General features: G+C 39.1%; 1 protein-coding gene across 3 annotated transcripts; it reads right to left on the reverse strand.

Moving 5' to 3' along the window:
• Positions 1-4811: 4811 nt before the first annotated feature.
• On the reverse strand, positions 4812-27411 carry LOC5573710 (probable RNA helicase armi). 3 transcript variants are annotated; one of them, XM_021843231.1, is made up of 7 exons: positions 27194-27411; positions 26854-26950; positions 26141-26650; positions 19566-20084; positions 19268-19500; positions 13227-14247; positions 4812-7086 (listed from the first exon to the last, which is right to left on the reverse strand). In XM_021843231.1, the coding sequence occupies exons 4-7, from the start codon at positions 19762-19764 to the stop codon at positions 5000-5002; spliced, it is 3540 nt and encodes a 1179-aa protein (XP_021698923.1). In that variant the 5' UTR covers positions 19765-20084; positions 26141-26650; positions 26854-26950; positions 27194-27411; the 3' UTR covers positions 4812-4999. The 3 variants fall into 3 exon arrangements, with proteins under 3 accessions (XP_021698923.1, XP_021698921.1, XP_021698922.1); XM_021843229.1 differs by having other exon boundaries at positions 26141-26950; XM_021843230.1 differs by lacking the exons at positions 26141-26650; positions 26854-26950.
• Positions 27412-27849: the final 438 nt, after the last annotated feature.

Raw genomic sequence — 27849 nt, forward strand, 5'->3', positions numbered from 1 at the left:
CCTATCCATTTCAAGAAGCAAATCCCATGAACCACTCCATATATCGATGCAAAAATGTATCACTATGATTCTATATATATAGTGCACAACCCAATAAATTTTCAGCTTCCGCAGAGGCAAAGGAACGAACGACTGTCTTGCGTTACTTTCAACAGAAATCCAACTAGCCTATGCTCAAAAGGAGCAAATGGGCTCAGTATTTTTGGACATTAAGGGGGCTTTTGATTCAGTATGCATAGATGTCCTTTCTGACAAACTCCATGATTGTGGGCTTTCATTATTATTAAACAACTACTTGTATAATTTGTTGTCTGAGAAACGTATGAGCTTTTCTCACGGTACCTCGACAACTTCACGAATAAGTTACATGGGTCTCCCCCAGGGCTCATGTTTAAGTCCCCTTCTTTACAATTTCTATGTCAGAGACATTGATAATTGTCTCGTGGAAAATTGCTCGCTAAGACAGCTTGCGGATGATGCCGTTGTTTCTGTAACAGGACCAGGGGCGGATGATTTGCAAAGACCACTGCAAGATACTCTAGACAATTTGTCTACTTGGGCCTTGAAGCTGGGTATCGAATTCTCCCCGGAGAAAACTGAGTTGGTTGTCTTTTCTAAGAAGCGTGATCCTGCAAAGGTAGAGCTTCAACTCATGGGTAAGGAGCTTGCTCAGGGTATTTCACACATGTATCTAGGGGTCTGGTTCGACTCTAAATGCACCTGGGGAAAGCACATCAAATATTTGTATCAGAAATGCCAGCAACGAATCAACTTCATGCGTACCCTCACTGGAACATGGTGGGGAGCCCACCCGGAAGATCTGATAAAGCTTTATCGAACAACGATTTTGTCGGTCCTCGAATACGGTAGCTTTTGTTTTCAATCCGCCGCGAAAACACACATCCTGAAGCTGGAGCGTATCCAGTATCGTTGTCTTCGGATCGCGCTAGGATGCATGTCCTCAACTCATACGATGAGTTTAGAAGTTTTAGCAGAAGTACTGCCTTTATCAGATCGTTTCGCGGAATTATCGCTACGCTTCCTCATCCGATGTGAGGTGTTAAATCCATTGGTGATTGGAAATTTTGAAAAGCTAATCGAACGAAATCCTCAAACAAAATTTATGACACTGTACTACTGGTACATGAGTCTGGAGGTTAACCCTTCATTGAATGCTCCAAATCGTAGTTGCTTCCCAGACTTCTCCAGTTCTACTGTAGGTTTTGATCTGTCCATGAAGCAGGAAATCCATGGAATTCCAGATCATCTCCGATCGGAGTATATTCCACTAATTTTTGCAAACAAGTTCGGTCATGTCAGCAGCGACAGAACGTTTTACACTGATGGGTCAAAAACAAATGATTCCACTGGATTTGGTGTTTATAACGAATTTCATAGTGCCGCCCACAAACTTCAAAACCCTTGTTCGGTATACGTCGCAGAATTAGCGGCTATACACTATGCATTAGAGCGAATAGCCTCTCTTCCCTCTGATCGATATTTCATTTTTACGGATAGCCTCAGCTCCATTGAGGCTATACGTTCAATGAGGCCGGTAAAGCACTCCTCGTATTTCCTTCGCGAAATACGATCTTCACTGAGTGCTTTATCGAATCACACCATCACCTTGGTATGGGTCCCTTCACATTGTTCGATACCGGGCAATGAGAAAGCAGACTCACTCGCCAAGGTGGGCGCTATGGAAGGCGATATTTATGACCGTCAAATCGCCTTCTATGAATTTTTCGCTATTGCTCGTCAGCAAACCCTGCTCAGTTGGCAACAAAAATGGGACAATGGTGACTTGGGTAGGTGGTTGCATTCCATTCTCCCTCGGGTGTCCAGGAAGCCGTGGTATAAAGGGTTAGACATGAGTCGAGACTTTATCAAGGTAATGTGTCGGCTGATGTCCAACCACTACTCTTTGGGATCGCACCTCTATCGAATAGGGCTCTCAGACAGTAACCGTTGCGGTTGTGGTGCAGGATACAGAGACATCAATCACGTGGTGTGGTACTGTTCCGAATACGGCATTGCCAGATCCGATTTATGTGAATCCCTCAGGGCCCGAGGGAAACCAGATAAGGAAGACATTAGAGATGTTCTGGGTAGGCTGGATTTCGATTACATGATGCTTATTTACAAATTTTTGAAGCAAAATGATGTCATTGTTTGATTTCCCATTCTCGCTGTCCACATAATCCCCTTTTTGGTCTCGTTTGTCCACCTTGTCCCTTCGAAACACGTTTGTTTGTACCGTTACAGGTTGTCGTCATGTCCACTCAACGGTTGACCTGCAGCAACAACGATACTCACTACCACGCTGAACGTCAACATGTAAACCTTAACCCTATCCTCTCCTTCATTTTTTTGTTATCCTTAACCTCGGCCAAACCGCGAGTTTTACGGTTCCCCAAAATTAATATAGATTATTAAGAAGCAATTATGAATTTGTAAAAAAAAATCAATTGAATTCGGCTCCGTTATGCCTAGTGGCGCTTGAGCCTGTTAAATAAACGTTTAAGTAAAAAAAAAAAAAAAATTTTCAGCTTCATCGGTTCACTTAAACTCGAGATTTGCTTCCACAAAATTTTGATGATTATTGTTAGAGTGAGACGAAAGATAGGGAAAATAACACGGTCTCCCGTGTCCCCTTAAGCGACTGCCTTTTTGCTATGCGATTTTGTTAATCGATACTATTAGTTTATATTTTTTCTCTACGTAGGGTGAAGGTGGATCACCTAAGGAAAGGATCCCCGTAACTTTCCATCTTCCTTTTCGTATTTCTGGGACAGAGCCTGCTTCTCTGCTTAGTGTTCTTATGAGCACTTCCACAGTTAACTGTTACGATAGGAAATAAGGCGGAGAATTATGACTCGTAACAAACAAAAACTTTATTTAGTGATTAACAATTAAACGAATTAAAATGTACATGCTCTGCACACAGGTGTGCTGCTACTCGTATTGTACGAACTGATGACAGTCTTCTTCGGTGACGTTGCAGTTGGCACTGCACTGCGACAGTGTAGACGAATTTCGGAGTCGGCGCTAGGGGTGCCCAACACATCCCCTGTTTAACCTTTCGGTTGCCGCGCGAATTTTTGTAACGGCACTAGTCGTGCGTTGTACTTTGTACAACATACTTGGTTTTGCGAATATCCCAGGAGCCTGACAACTTAGAAAGATGGCATCTTCGGCAAAGTTGTTCAGTGGCTCAAGGGCTATCATTGATCGAACAACTAATTCTTAATTTGTCCAACAGGGTACGCTAGTGTGCATGGAACTTTTGTTTTGCAGATCTCAGGATCTTGACCACTGAGAAAGATAATAAAATCTTAGAAAATCTCCGGCACAGTTGTTCAGTAGCTCAAATGGCATCTTTCAAGAAGGTCAGGATCCTAAAATATCCGCAAAACAAAAGTTTCATGCTCATTAGCGCCGCCTGGTGGCAAAATTTTAAATCAACTAGTTCGAACAATAATAGTTTTTAACTTATTGAACAACTCCTTCTAAATGGTCAGGATTCTGAAATATCCACTAGTGCCACCTAGCGGACAAATTCCGAAATAAATGAGGTACCATCAGATAGCGCATCACCTCCAGAACAACTTTACTGAAGACTCCTTTTGTTTTGAGATTATCTGGATTTTGAGGGATCTACCCCGTTTGGCATAATGCCGTTTGGCAATTAATAATTTATAATAATTTAAAAAAAGAAGATACTGCAAAAGTACAGTCATATCCGGGACCATAAAATATCATGTTCCTTTTTTTTTAAATAGCATGGCACATCTTAGGCGTTGGAGACATTGTTGTAAAAATATGCTATAATATTCCGGACACAATGGCCTCGGAAGTTATGTATGATGCAATTAAAAAAAAAGTTTTATTATGTATTGGTTTCCTTGAAAAATGAATATGAAAAGTATGTCTTTTCAATAACTGACAACGGAATGGAATGTACGATCGCGAGCAGTTTATCAACCCTTTGCTCAATGGAAGAAATTTGATCAAATTTCATGCTTTTCATAATTATGCCAAACGACTGTTATGCCAAATGACATTTTGCCAAACGACTGTATGCCAAACGGCATTATGCCAAACGGCATTATGCCAAACGGGGTAGACCCATTTTTAGATATAGGGTGCAGAGCTACTTGAGCACTTCCATGATTCACTTTGGCATGGGAGGTTTTTCTCGGCCGGATTATCTGAAACTTTGCAATTAATAGCATTTCAATACGACGCATATTGCATCCAAATATGAGCTCAGTAGCGTTCAAAAAACCCCACTGCCGAAGTGAATCAAAATTGCCAAGAATATGATCCGGTTCCCTACCGATTGAAAATTGCGATCTACTCATTATTATGCGACTTCTATGTACATTTGTTGATTTTACAAAATCATAGAATATCAATCAAACTGTTCTACAAAGTACAACAGCGCGACAGCCCGAAGGTTAATAAAGCTGATACGGCTCGTAGCGGAAAGGTGCACGACGTTGCCTCGATGATCGTCGCTGAATAACTTCATCTAACTCAGGTTACCTAACCGGAGTTCTCTGTCGACGTCGCTGCTGATCCAGTTCCATCAGGTTCCGCCGGAATTCCAACAGTAACTCGTTCAATCCATCAGGCTAAGTTGGTGGTTCTACTGCTTCTGAGTTTGTTGGATTTAAACTCCACGTGTCGAGCAGAATATCAAGTGGAACATCTGGATTGGCTACTTCTGGGTAGCAATGCAACTGGTCATTAAATCTCGATCCATATATTTTCCAGGGAAGCACATTCGGTAAAGGGAAACAAAAATATGAGGTTCTGATTTTAGATTTTTATTCGAATTACCGTTTTATATTTTTAAAACTAATATAGATAAGGATGCGTCTCGCGCGAAACAGAAAATATAAAGGATACTTCATAAAGGAATCTTTGCACTTCGGGCAGATTAGAGTAAGACAAATTGCGTCTGTTTATTCGTGACATACGACATTTTCAAATTCTACTGTTCATCCGCATAATTGTAGCCATTTATTGCCCGATCAGAAATCGCATGAGGTGCCAAATGGTCGGGAAGATCGCATCCACAGTAGGTGTCATTGTTGATAGCTTTGTAGAGTAATTTTAGCCACTGTTTATCCGCTGAGAGCAGCTGTGGACTACCGAAAACTATCAGCAGCGCTCGTGCTCGTGAGATTGCTACATTCAATCGTTTAGGACTAGCAACGAATCCAAGAGCGTGCTGTTGGTCGCTCAGCAGTTGAGATTTCGATGTTCGTACCGTGGAAATAAGGATGACCATACGTTCTTGACCCTGGAACTCCTCGACGCTACCGATTTTTGGTCTTTGTAGATTGCTTTCTTCAAGAATTCTTCGAATGGTCTTAGCTTGCTGTTGATATGGAGTTATCACTCCAATGTCTTCTGGACGAACCCCTTTCTTGTATAATTTCAACAACATGTTAAAGACACTTTTCGCTTCTGCTGGATTGAACCAAGACGGACTTTCGGGGGTTTGCTTATTGACACCGTTTACTCCCCAAAAAACGAAACCACATTTCGGCTGTTGGACCGATTTAATAGGCAGAATGTCGTAAACTAAATCAAGGAACTTTGCTTCGTCACTGCCTTCTGCAGGAATTCTAGCGATCAGTGCAGATTCATAGAAAAGCTCGCTGTAGATATCGAGAATGCTAGGAACGGATCGATAATTGTAGCGAAGTTTCGTTACCAATCGGGGATTGTAACCGCTAGTTTTGGGGAAACGAGTTTTATCAGTCCTGTATAATGGCGTATCCATCAAACGAACCAGCATTGACGTACCGAAGCCGCGATTGGACGCATGACTACTCATCACAACCGGTCCGAGCTGCATGGGATCACCAGCGAGCACAACAGTTCCGCAGTTTTGGTTTATAAACGTCATTGGGATTAGCGTTTCCGTTTCCAAGCATTGTCCAGCTTCGTCTATTAGGATATGCGTGAAATGATTTCGAGGGAAACGAATTTGCATCAACGTCCCAAGCGTTACGCACGTTCCGATAGTGATTCTATGTCGACCCAGGTGTTTCAATTGCAATTTGTGTTTCAAACCGGATTCGGTAGTTATGACTTCATCTTTAACCGTTCTTTCAGAAGCAATGTCAACGGTACCGCAGTAGGGTGCGAGATGTTCTGGAACCAGTTCCTGTTCTACATAGTTCAACCCGACAATTCGAATGAATTCTCCGGGGCGCAATACTTTGGCATTTATGATTCGCTCTGTAATTAGATTTGCAGAACTGTTCGATGGAGTAGCAACCATGATTCTGCTATCGGCGAACAGTTTTACGATTTGATGTATCAGCTCAATCAAGGTCATCGTTTTGCCAGTTCCGGGAGGACCAAAGATTATGTAAGGAAGCGGCCTTGCCTCTGAGCGTAGAATGTTCTTAATCGCTTCTTTTTGAATTGGATTCAACATTGGGTTGTGCCAGTTAAACTCGTTGTCAAAGTCATTGGTAGCCAAGTTACCGTTCTCGTTAATTTTCAGATCCATCCACGGTTCTCGAATGTTGATTTTAGTGGGGAACAAGAAATCGAGGCCCATTGCGCTTGTTACGCAATTGATGGCATGATGCTGCTTCTGGAATGCCCCTCTTGTGGGTTGGAAAGTAATTTTATGGTCCTCTCCGTTGTATTTTTCGTGGAAGTGTTCGCTGAACTTAACAAGAATCTTATGTTTCAAAATTTTATGGATAAACGCTCCGTTTGCTAATCCATGATTATTTGCTGCCCATGGTGTTGTGGCCACCAATTTATCTCCGGGAATCAACGAAGGTCTGCTTTCAGCAACATTCTCAATTCGCAAAGCGAGATAACTGTCCTCTCGCGTGAAATGTGCTCGGTCGACATTGAATCGTGCAATCGAAATCTCACACTGAACGTCTTCCATCCACAGGAATGTCTTAAATACGGCCTTATAGTTTTCCGGACATAAAGGATGCTGCAAGCAGCGCTGGGTACGATCCAACTCCTCATCAATCTGATTTCTACTCATGGAAGGGTTCAGCAAAATCTGCTTGAGCTCATCCGGAACTTGATAACCACCTGGAAAAGGAGAATCATATTTAGAATACACAGCTGGCTACAGTCGCCTTACAGTTATGGATCAGTGCTCGATTAAACACCAAATTTTTTATCAAATAGATTTGCAGTTACCGTCAAACGGGGTGACTTGCAACACTTTTCTACTTCAATCAACCAAAACCATGATCTAAACATTATATAAAAATATGAATTCCTTTTAGAACTTTTAATGGCCGGCCCACCTACAGAATGGGATGACAGAAGATTGAATCGAATTATTTTATCATATCAAAAGTCAACAAAAAGGTGATTTTTTTAAATGTCCTTATGCGGGGTGACTTGCAACACTCAATGCTAATTTACTTTTTGCCAACAAAATGTTGGTATTTTTTATTTGTCACACTTGTTAAGTATTGTTATTCATGTATTTAAAGCATTGGAAACAGTACAACAGCATTTTGAATAACTTTTTGTAAGAAAATAATTGAGCTACTTTTGTATGGGAAAAAGATGTGTTAAATCATCAAGGTCGAATACCTTAACTGAATAATATTTTTAATGAGTGTTTGTTGCTGATTGATGAATTATTACTCTTTTGATTATAAAGTAGACCTAACACAAAAGTTTTTCACTTTTATAAAACTCTAAATTGCTTGGAAATAAAGTGTTGCAAGTCACCCCGCATAGGTACATTTTTATTAAAAATATTGTTATTAAAAACTTGTTGCTACAATTTCGTAAAATAAAATTCGTCATATTATCAGTTATTAGTTACAGAAACACCAGGTAGAGTATTACTTTTGTATATTAAATTTATCCCATGTTTTTAAGTCACGATTTCGAACCTTCATCAAGCATCAGTTTCAAGTAATTTTAATGAATCATGTTTAATGTATAAAAATATTTATGATAACAGCTTTAATCGTGACTCTTACTTGAATTGTAAGTCAAACGTATTGAAGCACGGATTTGAAACGAATTTTCTTTTGAAATTTGTGTTTTATAGCGAAATTCAGTTGTAAGTTACAATGTGTTGCAAGTCACCCCGCCGTTGCAAGTCACCCCGTTTGACGGTACGCAAAAAAAACCTTTGTTTCCTTCGTCAGTGGCGCCAGAACAGTGTAAAATTGCCCTACTCACTCTAAATAAAAATATAAGAACTATTTGTTAAACTATAAAATATTTAATCTTTGTATACTCCACTTTGATTTCTCGTACAACATCAAATTCAAAATTTGTTCGTTAATACAAGTAAAAAAAAACATAACCGAAATGATATTCATCGATCTCTCAAAGCATTTTATTACATTAGATCATTTTGTAACAAAATATGTTTATGAATAAATACAGAATTCGATTTGGTATGTTGAACTTAAAAAACTGAACATTTCTGGTGGTAACAAACATAATTACAAACGAAGTATCGGCGACTATGAATTTCTTGATTCTTGAAGATTGTTCTTGTATAGGATCCAACATGTCGCGCGTCGGTGGAAAAAGTGAAAAAGTGAATCGGTCCGCTAGTTTTGTTTGATCCTTCGATCTTGACGCTTGCTTCTTCGGGAGCGAGTGATGAGGGCAGAATTAATCGTGTAGCGCGTCGCTCGCGTGGCACTGTGGAATAGTATCGCGGGTCGCGGAACGCGTTAGTAGTGTTTGATGCTTTGATCTTGTCGCTTGCTCCTGGGAGGGCGAGTGACGAACACTTATTTGGCGTTCAATTCGTTTATCGAGTAATATCGCGAATCCGGTTAGGCGCATTCATTTCAAATTATATATTTATTGTTTACCAAAACGAATCCCTCCCCCATATGCAAACTCCCAGTGTTTACTTGGGGAAGTGCAGAGGACTCCTCGGCTTCCACAAAGCAAGTAACACGTCAACATTCCCCTTCTATCCCCAAATTGACCTGCATTCGGACGCAGCCGGCGCCGTTACTTACACATTGAGGATGCACCAGTACTTACACATTGAGGATGCTACTGATCCCGAGTAGCGTCTGTTGGTTCCCTGTGTAAGTACAGCTGTTCTTGCAATAACGGAGTAGCATCTGCGGGCGGTCATGCTCACCTGATAGCTTTCTATCTTGGTTTTGTGGGAAAAAAATATGAAAACTATGAAAATTCACATTTTTGCATTTGATATCGCTTGTGCTTGTATTTTAACAAATATGTTATATTAAATAATTGATCATTGATGTAAAAAAACCTTAATGCTTCAATTATTTTATTCAATAATAATAGTGCTATACTATATGAACAATAGTCTACTATAAAGTCTGTTCCACATAAAATTTACCAGAGAAAACAGGGTAACCCGGTATAATATGCCCCTATATCTGTAAAAAGAACTATCTCTAGCTTGAGCTTGAGCTTAATTGGCCGCCCGTGGATGCTACTCCAGTATCGCCAGATCAGCTGCACTTACACAAGGAACCAGCCGAATGACTGCTTGGGACTAACAGACACCCTTAGTGTATAAGTGCTGGTGATCTTCTATTTTTAGGCGACAATGGCACCTGCCACGTCAGAATGCATCTGTAAAAAGCACTATCTCTGGTTGAAAAACCAAATCAATAGACTCATTATCTCACTAATGAGCGGTTTCTTCACCACCGCTTAGGCCTTAAACCTGGTTTAATCGTATGGGTAAACGTGGTTTACGGCTTAAGCGAAGGTGAAGAAATCGGCCCTAATTGTTTAAAAAATGCAAAGTTTTCCGCAAAATGTACTTATTTAACTGAAAATAACATCTTCTTTACAACGATCAAAATCTCGCACTTCGAAAAGATCCTGGACGATACGCCTCAGCATCAGTATAATACATGTATGTCCCACAACAATCGGATAGTACGCCTCACGACAAATTCTCGATTACTTTTTCAAATCAACGTAAGTAATTTTCAAACGGTTTTGAGAAAATTAATTAAGAAGAATCACAACCTGTCTTCTAAAACTGTTTTAAAATGAATCACCATTTTAACATATTTTCGCCGTGTACATCGCTTAAATTTTACATCAGCTCGCGTTCAAAAACTAGGTAGTTTCTATTATTTCCCACAAAAAATATAACAAAATGATAAGCCGTTTCATTCAGATACTTTCAACGTTTTTGTACCAGTGTAAAATCGGCGCAAGTAGTGTTTTGATTCGTGATTAAGTCACTTTGTCTTTCCATACAACGGAGCGGTGAAAGTAGCGGTTGGGTTACGAAAGTTGAAATTCTCACTTACGCCGTTTTGTAATTCCGGAATTAAACGTTCTAAAAGTGAAAAATCTAGTTGGGTAAGAGCAGAACGTGTGATATTTCGTCTGCAAAATACGTAGGATCGATAAAGTAAGTTTGTTCACTTTTCTGACTTGAGATTATTTGAATACGTTTTCGATAAATGGTCAATATGCGTCATAACATAGGGGTTATATGCCCCAGGACTGGACTGTCAGCTGCTTACGCACGCTAAAAAACTGTGAAGGAACTTGCTCGGGAATAGATGGCATTAAGAGTGGAGCATATCGCCCGGCCCGTGGTGGGGCTATTGCCCAGAAATGAAAAGTTATTGCAAATGGAACATTTCAGTAAAATTCACTCTTTTTGGTAACTCTAACTAATGATACTCGCTCATTAGTTCCAGCGTCGACGTTTCAGCATTGATTGCTTTGATGTTGTTACTATTTAACTCAAAAAAATGCTTAAACAAACTGCGTGAAAATTTACATCGAAATTAAACTTTTGATACTTTTGGCATTATCTCTGTTTTGCTGCGCGTTATAACTATCAAAAATTGTTACCAGTCACATTAAATTTTATACTGAATCTGGTTTATTCGGAGCTTTGTTCAATTAAATGAATGGGAAAATTCTATTCTGAAGACACTTTTCTTTTTTCGCCATTTTGTTGTTCCAGTGATAAAACCATTGGTGTTTTTCTTTTATAACCGCAGATAGGATGTCAATCAGCAATTTGCAATTGAATGTATCTGCATGACTTTTTTGCACTTACCCGATCTAAATACGTTTTGCGCAATGATTCATTTTTATTCGCAAATTTTTGAATTTTGGTTTTTGATTTTTATAATTTTTATTTTTGAACATCCCTACCATTTTTCATTTTCTTTTGAAGCCTCTTCTGATCACTGATTTTTGGCAATAATAAAAATTTGCGTTTCAAACGTATACTTTTTAAAAATATTATTATTATTTTTCTGAAACATTTCTGGTTTTCCGTGTAACTAACGGAAAACAGGAAACATGTGCGTTTTATGGGCTCAGGTTTAAGCCAGAAATAAAATAATTTTGATTTCCAAAACACAAAATAACCACAAACCAAAACATAGTCAACACATTTTCATCGAATAATTTTTAGTTTTGAGCAGAAAAACTGCTTTTGAAGTTTTGATGATGACGATGACGGCTCGTTGAACGTTAACTTAATTGTGCAAAATTCTCTTACGCTTTTCGCGTAAGTTATAAGTTACTTTTGCAATTATGTATGAATCTTCGTGAAATGTTTGTTCCTGGATAAAACAATCTTCCGAATCAATAGGCTGTAGCGAGAAACTTATCTCGCTATGACAACTAAATGGGCCACAGTAATTAAAAGAAGCTACCAAATACTAAGTGGAATAGACTTTAGGTGCAAGGGAGCTTAATTTTTTAGCAAAACTATTTATTTCGATCATTTTTGAAAGAAAAAAACAAAATTGAGCTGTGAATCAATGATAAACAACTACTGATCTTCATGTCAAACATATTTTGCAATGATTTATACCAAAACGGGCGTAGAAAGCCACTAGTGCAACTATAGAGGACTTCTAAGGGTAAACTGACCCTACTACGGATTGTGCCCCATAAGAGACAGTAAGGTAGATGCGCTCACTTCTAAAGCTTTGATAAACTTACACGTTTTTGTATTTGTTGGCGTTTGGTCCCATTTTTTCTATACAAATCAAGACACTTTGGGATGACATGTAGTAAACGTGGTATATTATAAAAAATCAAGAAGTTTGTTTGCATTTGTGTATGAATCTTTTTTTCGTGCAAAATCCGTAATAAGGGTTTTGTTGAAAATTCTTAATTATTATGTTTTATAACAATTTAATATCTTTGTTACAAAAGAAAATAAGTGTTCATTATGGAAATCATGAACATAATTTTGAGAATTGTTATTTGAAGCATCGTTATTTCTTGCATCATTTGGGTGGTAAAAGCATACAACTCTAAAAGTTTTTAATTAATGTGAGAATGGATTTTTCGATCATTTCTCTCTGTGCTTCCAAATAGGTTGAATTTGATTTTCATTTAAACTAAAACAGTGAGCTTTATTGTAAGAATTCAATTTGTTAAGTCGTGAACCTGGAATCGAATCCCTCTTGAAATTGCAACTCATTTCCAAGAATTCCTAAAGTACTTTTTTTAAGTTATAAACTTGCTCTAGGATTTGCTCCAAAATATTAATCTTAAGGGGAAACATCTCGGAATCCAAAGATGGCCGCCACAATTACCGATTCACGTTTTTAAAGACACTGGAAAAACAGTTGGCAAACGATAATAATCTTCTTATTATGAGCTTTCTGTGCCTGTGTTGGTAGCAAAGCTCAAAGCTTTGAGCCAACCCTTCTCCAGTAGAGAAGCTAGGTAAAATACAGGACGCTTCGATGCTTTACTGGTTCCCCTATGGCTTGCTCAATTTTCACCACCTAATTAATTTCAATCTTGTCGCTCCCTTGCGACGCCTATCGCCCTGTTCATTTCATCATTTGTAAAAAATCTTCTATAGACTCCCTTTTCCTTTGAGTCGCATGACCGATATAGCCATAACAAATAATATAAAAATAATCACGGTCGATACATTCTCTACAAATGTCAATCATATTTGAACGAGCGTTGTAAGTGTTGTAATGCATAACATGAGTCGGTTTGATCCATAATACACATTAGTTGTCCCACTGATCCACATCTGTGGGAAGGACAATCAACCAAATAAATAAATAAATTGCGAATTCAGAGATGTGTTCCCGAAAACTGTTATATTCTGCAATGCCAGTGAGGTAATTTTGTTTTGCACAGTGTCACCAAGATTTTTGATCATATTTTGTTCTGAAAAATAACCCTTAGTTGATCCATAACTGGGGGATGAATGTATGTCGAAATTTTATACGAACCTATTTTGATGTCAATAAAGTTGGCTCTTTTACTTAATTTCTGGCCGGGTGTAATTTCGCCTCCCCGTTTGTAAACGTTCCAAGCGGCAAGCTTGTGAGAACCAGCGGCGTTGCGGGCCTTAGTCGTTCCTTCGTTTTTAACCGGAACGTTGATAACATCGGCGTCTCCAACTATTACCGTTACTTGTCTTGCAATCTTGAAACCTCCCCCAAACGACCACATGAAAATTTCCTTACTGAGGCCGTAGTTTTTGGCGGAGATTTCGAACGTATACTTGACGGAATCTCCAGGTTTCAGGAAAGCCGTATCGGTAGTCTTCGGGTGTAGTAATCGCATTTGAGAGGTTTGCTTATTGGACATGAACACCGACCGCATAATCTTATGCTGACGCTCTCCCTCATTTCGTATGGTCACGTCGATCTCCTTCCGCTCGTTTAAGTTTTCAAATTTGACTTCGAGGTTGTCGGTAATCTTGATGCCTCGTTTGTCCAAGAAAAAGTCATCGTCGAACTTGGATTTTGTTTCTTCCTTGTTAGTTTCAACCGGGCGTGGAGCAGATGTCTCTATCACCAATTTCGTGCAACGAAAGTTCAAAAGACTATTTTCCACAGCTTCGAAGATTACTTTGTCTCCATGATTGGGAATCTGACCGGCTTCACATACATCACAGAGATAGTGATAAACTCCATCATCACTCCTGATTTCGCCACCATCTGCGTCCGCTTTCGTTACGATTCCAATTCCCTGAACGACTCGGGTAGGGGCAATTCCACGTACCTCCAAAATGTTGCCACGGGTGTCAAAATAAGTTTCATCGATCTGAACGAGACAATCCAGCACAACGTAGTCTCCCACTTCGAGCACACATGTAAGTTTAACATTATCCAACTCGATGGAATGTTCCCCCTGATCGGTTTCCACAGTCAGCAACCCTCGGCGCTTGGCAATGACGGTTCCTTGTTCGCTTCGTTGGTTGTAGTTGAAATACGTTGGATTGATTTCCTGTACGAGCTGCTGAATCTGCAAATCAAAGTGAATTCTTGAGTTTATATGCTATGTTTGCATTCATTGCAGAACTGGTATCGACTAAGTATCATAAAAATATGAATTTTAGAGACCACGTGCTTGACAAAGGGGGCACGACAATAATAAAAAAAACCCACAGGAATCAGGAGATAAGATTTCTCATAGAGATTCCTTAAATAATTCGACCAGATATTTTCAGTAGGTCGTTTTTTCTCCAGGAATTTTGCTACTACAGTCATATCTCCCTTACTCGATATTGAAGGGACCATCGAGTTAGGGAGGTATCGAGTTACAGAACACAAAAGCCATGAAAACCAACTTTTACTATGGTTCTCTAACTCGATATCGAGATACGGAATATCGAGTAAGGGAGAGTTAACTGTATTTCGAAGTTTTTTTGTAAGTTTGTTTGGTATTTTTTGCAGACTTCTTGAAGAATACCTTCAAGATTTTGAGGCTGTGAAATGGTGAGCCGATATCTAGGAAGGAGCGTCCAACACAGATCTGGTTTTCACAAGTCCCTACTTCATGCTTCCACGGGTCAAACGATGACAAAGACCGCCAGCTAAGGGTTGCGTACTTAGCTGGTAGTGCAACATGGGCACTGTTGTCCTTCTTACATCAACTTGAGTGAGGAGGTGCGTCTCGAGCGTCTGTCCACCAAGGAGGTGCGGCTCAAACAGCGTCTCTTCTGGCATCCAGTGGCTGAGTATGAAATGCTGTATCACGTCAGCTACACCTAAGGTGGCAGCCCCACCATCGTGATGTAGGTATCGCGACCCTGGTAAGGTAGCATATCGAATTTCTTACCTACCACGAAAAATGGAGAAAAGAGAAATAACGAACGATATTTTCGGCAATCGACCTGGCAACGAAATAAGGACTATGATTGGAAACTCGGTACCTGGAATGTCAGGACGTTAAATGAATCCGGACGAGTTAGCCTTTTGGCTCGTGAATTGCAGAAGGTTAGAGTGAGCGTGGCTGCTATTCAGGAAGTAAGATGGCCTAGAACTGGAGAACGTGAATTCAGGGCGGTGGATCCCGCTACCATAGTGGCAGCGATAAGGCAGAGCATGATGTCGGATTCATAGTGATCGGGAAATAAATGAAGCGAGTTATGAGGTGGAAACCGATAAATGACGAATCTGCGTATTGAGGATCCGGGGCAAATTCTTCAACTACAGTCTGATCAACATCTATGCGCCGACAAACGATAAACCCGATGACACGAAGGATGCGTTTTATGATTGTTTCGACAAGACCTACGGAGAGTGCCCAAAACATGACGTAAAAGTTGTTATCGGAGGATGCCAACGCTCAGGTCGGAAGAGAGGATTTTTTCCGCCCAATAATTGGTGCGGAGAGCCTTCACTCCGCCACCAATGACAACGGCCTAAGACTAATAACTTTCGCTGCAGCTAGAGGGATGGCCATCAGCAGTACCTACCTTGCACGCAAAGACATCCGAAAGCACACCTGAATGCACCCAAATTCTAAGCTCTGCAACTAAATAGAGCAATGACCGTGAAGGTAACTTGCTGACAGACAAAATATTGGTGGCTGCCAGGTGGAAAGAACACTTCGAGCAATTGTTGAATGGAGAGAACAGGAGCGCGTCTGAGAACAGATTAATCATCAGCAACGATGGACAAGCTGTGGAGCTGACGCTAGATGAGGTTAGAAGAGCGATCAAGGAGTTGAAGAACTGTAAGGCTGCTGGAAAAGACGAGCTCCCGGCCGAACTACTCAAGCACGGTAGTGAGCAGCTGTACGAAATACGGCACCGTACTCTGTTAAGGATATGGGAGGAAGAAGAATTGCCTGCTAACTGGCTGGAGGGCCTCATATGCCCTCTGTATAAGAAGGGACACAGATTGGAGTGTGCCAAGTACCGAGGAATAACGCTCCTCAATTCGGCGTACAAAATAATGTCGCGTGTTCTGTTCAACAGATTGAGACCGCTGGAGGAGTCCTTCGTCGGCGAATATCAAGCTGGTTTTCGTGAGGGCCGATCAACGACGGATCAAATGTTTACCTTCCGACAAATTCTTGATAAGTTCCGGGAATACAACTTGCAGACTCACCATCTGTTCATTGATTTCAAGGCAGCGTACGGATTCAGCAAAGAGAAATGAGTTATGGCAGATAATGGTAGAACACGGTTTTCCGGCGAAACCGATTAGACTGATTCGTGCAATGTTGGATGGATCGAAATCAATTGCGGATGACACTTCAACCTCCTTCGTAACCTTAGATGGATTGAAGCAAGGAGATGCGCTTTCGAACCTTTTGTACAACATTGCTATCGAAGGAGCTATTAGGAGAGCGGGCGTGCAAAGAAGCGGTACCATCGTCACCCGGTCGCATATGTTTACATGTTTGTTGCTGCGCAAAATATGACAGATTTGACGTTTCTTCGTCAATTGTAACGATGTTGATGTGGACCATAATTCGCACGACCCACACTCTAGTCTGAAAGCCGCTAAAGTGATATTTTTCATTCTACATCAGCTCGTGTATCGATAGAACATCACCATATTCCCACAAGAATTCGGCAATGCACTCGACTGAGACATCTTCTGATAGATCAGACATCTTCGCGAGTTAACCTGAGTACAGTACCCACAAAATGGTGAAGCTTCTGATAGCTTGGATTCTTTGGTACTTTCGAATAGTCTATCCGAAAAGTATTATCGCGGCGACTCATCGCGAAACATTCGCACGCGGCGACGAAGAACGCGATGCGAAGCGACTCTGCGATGTCCAGCGAGAATTAACGACTTGGAAGAAACAGTGTTTAACTTCGTAGACTTTCTTTGCGAAACGCGACTGCTCCGCTCGGATGTTAAGCGCTAACTAACTGATGATGACAAGGACGTAATTTTACGCGCAGCTCGAACGCGAGTACGACAGCTACCCGAGTTACGACGTCAAAATTATCATAGGAGATTTCAAAGTTCAGGTTGGCCAGGAAGTCTACCGTAGATCACCTCAGCAGACAGAATCGCAAATCGACCACATTGTATTGTCCGCCTCGGTACAATCTAGCGCGACTAAAACAACCAAACGTCACAAATGCGTGGGCATTTGGGCCCTCGAGGACTGTTGAAGAACAGTCAAAGCAGCCATTAACGATGCTCCCGTAAGCATTGTCGGCTACGTGAAAAGAAGTCCAACAAACGAATGCTTCGGCGAGGAGTGCCAGAAGGTTCTGGAGCAGAAGAATACAGCTTGGTGTGCAATGCTGCAGCATGGTACGCGGCAAAATGAGCAACGATACAAACTGAAGTGGAAACCGCAAAGCCGCCTATGCCGGGACAAAAAGCGCTTCATGGAATGTTGTACTCTTCTCAAGAAACGCGGAAATGTTATCAACATTTCAACGCATCCCATCGTGTTGCAAGAGAAATGTGCAGAGATAAGTATGAAACCATCTTGACGGACGGACGCGAGGTGAACGAAATGTGAAAACAGGATTACGATGGACACCTGAATGGCGCAGAGAACACAGGTACAGAAGGTCAGGACAACGAAGGTGATGGATACGTCAGCATATCGGACAGCAACAGGAAAGTTAAGTATGTCATTCAACAGTTCAAGAACAACAAGACCGCTGGTAAGGATGGTATCGAAGCCGAACTCATCAAGACGGGCCCGAAGATGTTGTCCGCTTGTTTGCATCGACTGATAGTCAGAGTCTGGGAGACGGAACAGCTAAAGGAGGTATGCCCTATCTACAAAAAGGGCGACAAACTCGAATGTAAAAATTATCGTGCAATCACCATCCGAAACGCCGCCTACAAAGTGCTATCTCAGATTATCTTCCGTCGTCTATCGCCTACGGTAAACGAGTTCGTGGGAAGTTGTCAAGCTGGTTTCATCGACGGCTGCTCGACAACGGACCAGATCTTTTCAGTGCGACAAATCCTTCAGAAATACCGTGAATACCGGGTCCCTACCTTTCCATCGATTTCAAAGCAGCATACGGCAATATTGGTCGTATAGAGCTTTGGAAGATCATGGACGAGTACATCTTTCACGGGAAGCTCACAAGAAGAACTCGGGCAAACAGTCCAGTTCGTTCGAATACCGCTGGGGACTACGTCAAGGTGCCTGCTGTTCAATATTGTGTGGGGCGCAGAGAGCTAGGTAGATTGACCAGGCGCACCAGGGCCTAGAGAGCGTGGGTCGCAGTCGAGCAGTGTTGACCAGACTCATTTCCCCGAAATTCGAATTGTGAAGCCATGAACTGTTATAAGTGTGTGTTGTATTCCTTAGATGGAGGGGGATGTGGTTGGGCTTGAGTGTTGCACATGGGATCCGACAGTTTCGATCTCGGTGGGCCGCAATTCATGTTTCGGTGAAATGATTCGCACTCACTCACTCACTCATTTCATTTCACCGAAACTTGAATTGTGGCTCTCTGGGATCAAAATTGATCGATTTTGTGTGCAGTACTCAAGCTTAACCATCTGCTTTTCTATCTTAGGAGGATAGAGCATGGTTGTAGTAGTTCGTAGCTTCGTAGTTCGGAAAATGTTATTTTCGGGAAAATGAGTCTGAACAACACTGCAGTCGAGGATGGAGAGAGGCGGCCATGAACGGAGTGAATTGGCGAAATATTGTTGGCGAGGTTTTATCAAACTAATTGATGTAGAATCAAATAAATAAATAAATAAATAAGCTGAGGGTTGTGGGTTTGAATCCCACCAGTCGAGGATCTTTTTGGGTAGGAAATTGTCTCGACTTTCCTGGCCATGAAGTATCTTCTCGCTAACCACACGATATACGAATGCAAAAATGGTCAAATGACAAAGAAAGCTCTCAGTTGATGAATGTGGACGTGCTAATAAGAACATTAAGATGAGAAGCAGACCCTGCTCAGTTGAGACGTTAACGCCAGACAGAATAATGAAAATCATCCCTTAATTATGATATATTCAAAAGATATTCGAAAGCTATCAACTTTTTGAAATTAATCGGCATCCTAATCCGTCAAACGTATTCTTACCTCTTCTTCCTGCGTTTGCTTTTTATTCTCCTTCTCGCCCCATACTTCATTCAGTAAAGCTTCCAATTTTATCACTTTGATCGATTCGCTCTCCGGCGCTTTGTATGCCAGGTAAGAAACCTTTACACCCACTTCCAGCTGGTGTTGGAACGGACAAGCTTGAAGTACCTTTTTGTCAACATTCAGAGTGGTATCGATCACAATATAGTTGCCTTCCACTCTGGTCACAAAACCTAGAACAGAAATAAGTATTTAGTAAATGTTGGATAATCCATAACTTTATTGCTACTAATTATACCAGTTTGTGCAAAGCAATTTGTAGCCTGTATTTCCTTTTTATCTTCCTCTTTCGAGAGTGATTTTTCATTCTCGTCTTCCTTTTCGTCGTTATCTTCTACCAATGCTTCCAATCGTTTGATTTTCTCTTCTTCGGATTCCGCTTGGCCACCAACGGTTGAGACCAAACCCCATACAGCTTTTTTCATTAAACGCAACATTTTAATTCACTTTTGATGTGACCTGTTCTATTACAACAAATCGGTGATATCTATCCGTCTATTTGACCGTCAGTACTGGTAATAGTCCACAAGTTCCAAATGCCTTCCAAATAATCTCACTAGTTATGTCCGAAGAATTTATCCATCGACTCGTACTGCCAGTCGGTATCCTTGATATGACTGAGCTCTCTGCGCAGGTTCTGCAGCCGTTTGACGTGATTCTCCAGCTGCAGATTGTTTTCGCACATCTCAACGTACAGGTAAAACTTTACCCTTACGATACCCTGCTTGGTGGGTGCCAGCTGTTGGTCGATTTTTGGCTGCAGAAAGAGAAAGCATGATTTTTGTTAGCTGTTTCATTGATTAGTAGCATTGAAAGATACGTGCCATATTGAACATTAGATAAAACTAAAGACATGATTAATTGTTCGACTATGAAAATAGAATAAAAGATAGCTCAATACGGTGATCATTTTTCGCCTTGCAACATCTCACATTTCACTTTGAGATAAACTAGCCTTTGGTTAAGCATTTCTTTAAAATAAAGAAACAATATCTTAACATTTCACGTAAAAATAGAATCTTGTCTGCATTATACAATTGTACACTGATTTTATTTCAACGGGCCAGGATAGCCGTAGCGGTAAGCGCGCAGCTATTTAGCAAGGGTAAGCTGAGGTTTTGCGTTCGAATTCCACCGGTCGAGGATCTTTTCGTAAAGAAAATTTTCTCGACTTCCCGAGGCGTAGAGTATCCTCGTATCTGCCACACAATATACGAATGCACAAATGGTCAATGAACAAACAAAGTTCTCAGTTAATAAATGTAGAAGTGCTCATAAGAATAGCTGAGAAGCAGGCTCTGCCCCAGTTGGGACGTAGCGCAAAAAAAAGTGGGACATTTTTAGGAAAGTTGACAAAAGCGATAAAAATATTAACCCTCTAATACCCAAATTTTTATTTTCGATCTAAATATCATTTTTAGTTATCTAAAATCGTTCTAAACATGTTTTGGGCAATAATTTATTTTTATGAATTTTGGTTTTTGATTTTTATAATTTTTATTTTTGAACATCCCTACCCCTTTTTCATTTATTCTTGAAGCCTCTTCTGGTTAATGTGTACCTACTTTGGTTTGACCACATTTAATCGTTCAAATTAAAAAAGGTTCAAATGTAATTTTGCTCATGGAACAGAGTAAAGTGAAATGGAACGTTGCGAAACGGAACGCAGAATCAAAACAAAACAGCCAAAGGGGTAGCCAGAATTACGATTTTCAGTAGTATGTAGAGTGCAAAAGTGCAGTCCCGATGGTTTGCATGAGGTTCCGTTCAAATTAGCGGGGGTACTGATTTTTGGCAATAATAAAAATTCAAATTTTTACGGTACTTTTAAAAATATTAAATTTTTAATATTTTTCTGGAAATATTTTTATTTTCCGTGCAATTAACGAAAAAAAAAGGTTTGAAATTATATTCTTTTGTGATAGGTTAATCGTAGACTAATATAAAAGATACGATTTTTTATATTACACGTTAAATGGACCCCGCACGGAGAACAAAATATAGTGTTCGTAATCATTTTTCCGGTCAATTTTACTATATTTTAAGGTTGATTTGGAGATAACTAAAAATATAGTTGAATTGACAGTATATTGTTAACTATAACTATACCATATAGTTGTTGACAACTATATTTTTGATTGAATTTACAAACTTCAAACGTCAAAATTTAACTATATTTTAGTTGACTCAAAGTGAATTTTATTGAGTTTACAATATTTTGCAATGTTTACTCAGCATTTTGTTCTGCTTTATCAACATATCTGAAAAGATTCGGTGCTGCTTTATCGATCTAAAGAAAACATTGCAAAAATGAAAACAAAGGGCGAGTCGACAAACTTGATATGTGGTCTCCTGCGTGAGAGGTGGTCATCTTAGCACCTACACTATTCCTTGCTAGTTAGAAGTAAGAAGATTTGTGAGCATGACTTGAAGTCTAGGGAGGTGAATGTTTTCGAATAGTGATAATTATCAAAATTATAATTGTTATAAATACAAGTGGATAGCTCAATCAAAGAAGTGTGTGTATTTGATTTGACGTTAATTTAGTGTTGGCGTAAGTTAATTTTATTTCGAAACAACTATTTGTGCGTAAGTTAAAGAAATTGATAGGATTGTAATCTTAACATACAGAAATTCTTCTGCGTGCGGGCTTTTGTAGGTTATACATGAATACAATTTTTCAAACAATTTTCAAAAATACATAAAAGGGTCAAAAGTCATAAAAAACTTTTCTTATATGCGTGTTATGAGTCAAGGTTGAAGCCAAAAATAAAATCATTTTGATTTCAGAGCTACGAAAAAATACACAAAATTCCAAAGTGTACCCGGTCTAAAGGCGGGTATTAGAGGGTCAAAATAATAAAAAAAAACTTGTTTGACAAACTCACGTTTATTAATTTAAGGTGAAGATGAATCGAAGCCAAACCTCAAATTTTCAAAAGCATAAATCTGAAAAACCAAATATCCATTTGAGCTGAAAACTTAATCGATTGATCACTAGCTGGTGGTGACCAATCGAATAAGTTATCAGCTTGTACGGGTGTTCGGTTCTCTAGATTTGTGCTTTTGAAAATTTGAAGTTAGGCTTCAATATTCTTACCATCACTAAACGCAACAAATTCTTGTCAATATGTTAAACAATGTGATTTAAGAGTGTGATGAATCGCCTGCAGCTATTTCTCCGTTATTCACAAGAGCAACTATACTTGCACAAATAACCAACGGATGCTACTTTAGATTAGCTGCACCACCTTCTGTGTCTAAGAATTAGAATTCCCATTCCTTGTACTGAACAATATCAGCGTCGACTGCGTCCAAATACAGGTCAATTTGGAATGGGGAAAAATGTTGTCGTGTTTCTCACTTTGAGGAAACATTTGCACGAGAAAACATTTTCACTGGTTTCCCCTCACATAATAAAGTCAATATCGACGCCTCTATTTAAAATTAATCCATCCATATGAACAAAACTGGACTGACACCTTTGATTACGAACCATTGAAATATTTTGCATGATGCTAATCAAGCAACATCAATCCAAAAAGTCATAAGTTACTATCTTTAGGAAAAGTCGACACTTATAATATAGAACAATTCAATGATATTGTATTATTACGAAAAACTATTCAAAATATAAGACTTGTTGCCTTTAAATATTTTGCAACAGGAAACAAGATTTACTTCGAAAAAAAAAATGCATGAACGTATTCTATTTGCTGACACGAATAAAATGTGAACCATCATATCGTCCCCTTGATGCAACAACTAGATAACTCGAAATTTGATATATTTGACTTCAATATGTCAAAACATTATTCTCAATTAGATCTGCAAAATATCTACAGCTCATAAGCGTATGATTCAAAATACATAAGTTAAAGTTTATTTTCCAATCATATACTCTGCGATTAACCATTACTTTGTAAAACGGTTCTGAATAATAGCAGCGCATGTCGATTTTCATACAAAATGCTCAACTTTGACATGCTGTAGTTTTGTTCCCTTTCAAGCAGTCGAGCTGAAATTTTCTCCACAGAACTACAAATATGATCAATTTTGTAACTACAAAATTTCAGTTTTTTCTTAGTCCCTGCCGAAAAGTGAGACACTAGGTGAAATTATTCGAAAAAATAGCAGTTTTTCATTTTAAAATTTTTCTTCTACAAATATTTTAAACATTTTCGGTTTAGGTGTAGGTTTGATAAGTATGAGGAGATTGTTCCAATGGTAAGTGAGATACAATTTAAAACTATGATGTCAAGCCGAAATTCAAATTTTTAAAACTGCTATTTTTTCAAACAATTTCTAGTATCTCACTTTCCGGCAGGGGCTTAGAAAATTTTGAAATTTTGTGTTTACAAAATTGGGCATATTTGTAGTTCTGTGGAGAAAATTTCAACTCGATTGCTTGAAAGGGAACAAAACTACAGCATGTCAAAGTTGAGCATTTTGTATAAAAATCGACATGCGCTGCTATTATTCAGAACAGCACTGTATCGAGATACAGAACACATATTTTTCAATTTTCAAACTATTCATTATTTTTACAAAATGCTTTCGAAATAGTAATTTGAACGTGAAGAATAGTAAAATTTTAACACATTTACCTTGTGACGCATTTTAAACTTTCTGCAAAAATTGAAGATAGCTAATAACTAATTACTGGGGCGTCGGATTTGAAAACGGTCTTCAGCAAAATTGTAGCTGATGAATGCATCTCACGGTATCAACGTAGATCTAATCCCCAAGAGCACATGGGCAAACACTATGACCGATTGAATGAGTTGATTGCTTTTCCCATAGTATTACGGTTATTAAGAAAATTATCCAGTTTGCGGTAGCCGCCGAGTTCTACCGCAGCTGTCAGTTCTACCGTAGGCTTCGAAATCATTCTATCATTGAAGCAAACAATTCAATCATAGTATGCTTGAAAGAGAAAACGGTGTGGAAAATAGTAACAAACAACAATCATCAAGACAGTATCCAAGATATCATTGAAGCCTACTGATGATTTACCAGTACAAATCAGTGATGTGACAGCTGCGGTAGATTTTCGTTGGACCGCAAATCGGAAATTTTTTCTCTGAAATTGCAATAATTTTCATATAAACTTTGAAGGGTTTGTGCAGTCTCATTTTTCATCCGAATGAGCTCAAATTTTGGGAGGACATTCAGAATTTGATTTAGGATCGAATGAGCGATGTGGAGCAAAATCGATATTTTGAACCACCCTAATGGACAATTAAATCAGATAGCATCGAGTTAGAGAGGTAGCGATTTACAGAGGGATTAATGTATGCTAGATTGAAGGGACCGCGCATTCCATCGAGTTAGGGGAAATATCGAGATACAGAATATCGAGTAAGGGTGAGTTGAGCAGATCGTTAACCCCATCCTTACCAACAACATTTGTTATCCCTAACCTCGACCAAACCGCGAGTTTTACGGTTTCCCAAAGCTAATATATTCCACACCTGGCGATATGGACCAATAGGTCTGTGCCACAATAAGGGAGAAAAAAAGCTAATAATGGATATTAAGAAATTAACAGAATTGTAATAAAAATTCAAGACTTCGACTCCGTTATGCCTGATGGCGTTTGAGCCTGTAAATACACGAATAAGTAAAAATGGTAGAGTTGACTGCAATAATAATGCACCGTTGGGGAAAACTTTGAATCATGTGAATATCCCTTCCAAAATACAAACATACAACTTTTGATTCCCTCCTTAGAATATTCTCAAATTCACGGAAAAGATGCTTGAATAATATATCTTTCAAATAGTAGGTGTGAAATTTTTGGACATTTTTTCGTTAATAACGATTTCAGGCACACCGTGCCTTTAGCAATAAATAATTCTAAAACATCTCCAAAAGTTTTGATGAAGTGAATAAAGTGTAAAAGATAGATTTCCCAAATTAAAAGATTTTAAGAGCATGTAGTATTCAAATGTGAATCAGGAGATTGAGATATGATATCTTTTGGATATTCATTTGAATCTTCACATAGATACCAAATTATTTTTTTGATAAATAAGTCTGTCATTAGGACAATGTTTAAAAATCAATTACAAATGTAATAACTTCATACATGCATAATAAACTATTGAATCAGTTGCCACCAAACTACGGCTAACGTAAAAGTTTAGGTATGCTATTTTTTATTTTCAAATATTTTTGAAAATTGTTCCAGAGTGCTTGGTTCATCAAAAATAGTCAATTCTTGAATTTTATTTTATCCAATCTAAAACTACGGTAAATATATGAAAACCCAAAAAAGTTTTTCACTCCATAACGAGATGGAGATTCACTGTTTTCGAATTCAAATTACTTCAAGTCTTGAAGTTGCCATTGTAAATTCAACGACTCTCTGGTATTTCTTACAGTCAAATTAAGAAAAAAAAAATGTTTGCAAATTTTGCATGCATTTCAAACGTGGTCTTTACTTCGAAAATATTTGCAAAATCACCTGAAGCTTCAGATTAGCTAAAATCACGTACAATTTTTGAATGTCTCATGTTTCAGCTTGGTTTAAGTTCAATAGAACAGCCGTTTCATAATTTCATATCGTTTTTTTGCTCAAAATATGCAGCTTAAAATATTATTAATGGAATTATTATCGGTATACGTTATTTTAGTTGAACTGTTTTCTGACTTTTGACTTTCGAACTTATAAACTAAGATGAGCGAAAATCCCGATTTTAGCCATTCTCGGCTGAACAAAATTTAACTAATTAAATAGAGATATGTAGGAAGTACATGTGGTTCGAATAACTGAAATCGGGATCTTATGTTTTCAGTGCATATAGGTACCTAATACAATCGCAGGTTGAATTCCTCCCTCCAAGCGAAAATTCTATCAGTTAAAATTATTAAGGAGAATTAGTATTATGGACAACTTAAGTAATTAATTGAAACAATACTTACGAAGTTGAAAAAAGCTGTAAGAAAAGTTGTAGTAATTATGGCTGAAACTAAGGACTGTATTAGGCAATAATATTTATGAGGTTCTGAGGTTCGTTTAAAAATAGTAACAAAAATTTGAAATTGTCCATTAGACGATCCAATACATTACCGCCAGTTTGTGCTGCAGAATGATGTTTTCGTTCTTGATCGCAACCAACAGGTCACCATTTCTGCGTAGAGCGCAGACTTCTTGCTTCAGCTCCTTAACGTAATCCACCGTTCCCTTGAGGATGGTACCTTTGTTAACTCGGCCGTCCTTCCCATTGATATCGCTGCTGGAACCTTCGATGTTACGTGGCAAGAGCGTCCCCAGTTCCTTAATTTTGTCGTTGATATTGAAACGACGACGCCTCTCGACTACAATTTGGAAGGGGAACCCCAAAAAACAACAGTTCAATTCCCCAGAAATTTCATGTCCAGGAAACAGTTTCATATTTTCCCTTGGCATTACTTCCTCCTAAGTACTTATTTGTAAAACTTATCCTATATTAAAGTTCTGCACATCATAACGTAGATTGTCTTACCGCCAGTCTTACCATCAAACTTTACACATATCTTACCACACTCGGAATGCGTTACGGATCAGGATGATGAAGAAAATCAAAACCTGGTGCTGCTCGGAAGCTCTTCTGCAAGCAATCATCCGGAAGAGGACTCCTAACCTCAACGCAAACAAAGAGTAATGAAAGTTTCCACCCAAAAGAAAGATACTATGAAATGATGCGAGATGAATAAGGAGGCGCCTAAACTATGACCGCTTGGGAGGAATTCATTCCTGTACGTGTTAATTACTAATCATGTTGAGTTCGATATTGTTATATAACTATTTGGGTGCGTGATGCTGATTTTATGTTTATATGCCCGAAAATGTGTAAACACATTTCCGATGGATTTACTTACCAGCGATTCCTTTGGCGTAAGCTCACTATTGGACATTATTTCTACTGAAAGTAAGTACGTCGCGATGGAATTCTGTGCTTGCACATTAAATCCCGTTCATTTGCACCAGATATCTGGTAAACCACACTATTTTTTTTCCAGCTGACGAAGGTAAAACTATTTTTCAATGCAGGAGCACAACACCGAAAGCTGTTGCTCGCTGACTGTTCATTCCTTCAACTTGCACGCTCGTTCAAATCTACTCAAAAGTTATTAGAATTCGACTCACTTTGGAACAAAGTGGAACTGCTCAAAAGTGAGTAATCTCACTGATACTCACTTTTGAGTAACGCTGAGTAACGTTGTCAGCAGCAAACCACATAGATTAATTTAATGTTAAAGTCTTGTATCCACATCCTAAGTAGAGCGGTCATGTACAATTTGTTGCTAATTACCAATATAATTTTGACAGTCGATCCAGTATGAGCGAACTGTCACTATTTTCCTTGCGGAATAATTGAGCGGAACATTCTTCCGTACACTCAGGCAAATGGACTATCGATAAACATAGGAACCCCTTATGAAAATTTACCACAAGAAATCGGATTGAAATTCATAACTTTGCCTTATGAAACCAGAATTTGAAAACAAAAAACGTTTTCGCGGCAACCTGGAAT

This window comes from Aedes aegypti, chromosome 2 (assembly GCF_002204515.2).
Source record: "Aedes aegypti strain LVP_AGWG chromosome 2, AaegL5.0 Primary Assembly, whole genome shotgun sequence".
NCBI lineage: Eukaryota > Metazoa > Arthropoda > Insecta > Diptera > Culicidae > Aedes > Aedes aegypti.

What these genes read in the sequence shown, in the direction of transcription:
- LOC5573710 (XM_021843230.1), bottom strand. Translation starts at nt 19,764, where the DNA reads ATGTTGCGTTTAATGAAAAAAGCTGTATGGGGTTTGGTCTCAACCGTT. An exon ending in AGCAAACGCAGGAAGAAGAG is followed by an intron (nt 14,248 to 19,267) that starts GTAAGAATACGT and finishes TTTGATTTGCAG; the next exon opens with ATTCAGCAGCTCGTACAGGA. An exon ending in CTTTATTGACATCAAAATAG is followed by an intron (nt 7,087 to 13,226) that starts GTTCGTATAAAA and finishes CTCCTTTTCCAG; the next exon opens with GTGGTTATCAAGTTCCGGAT.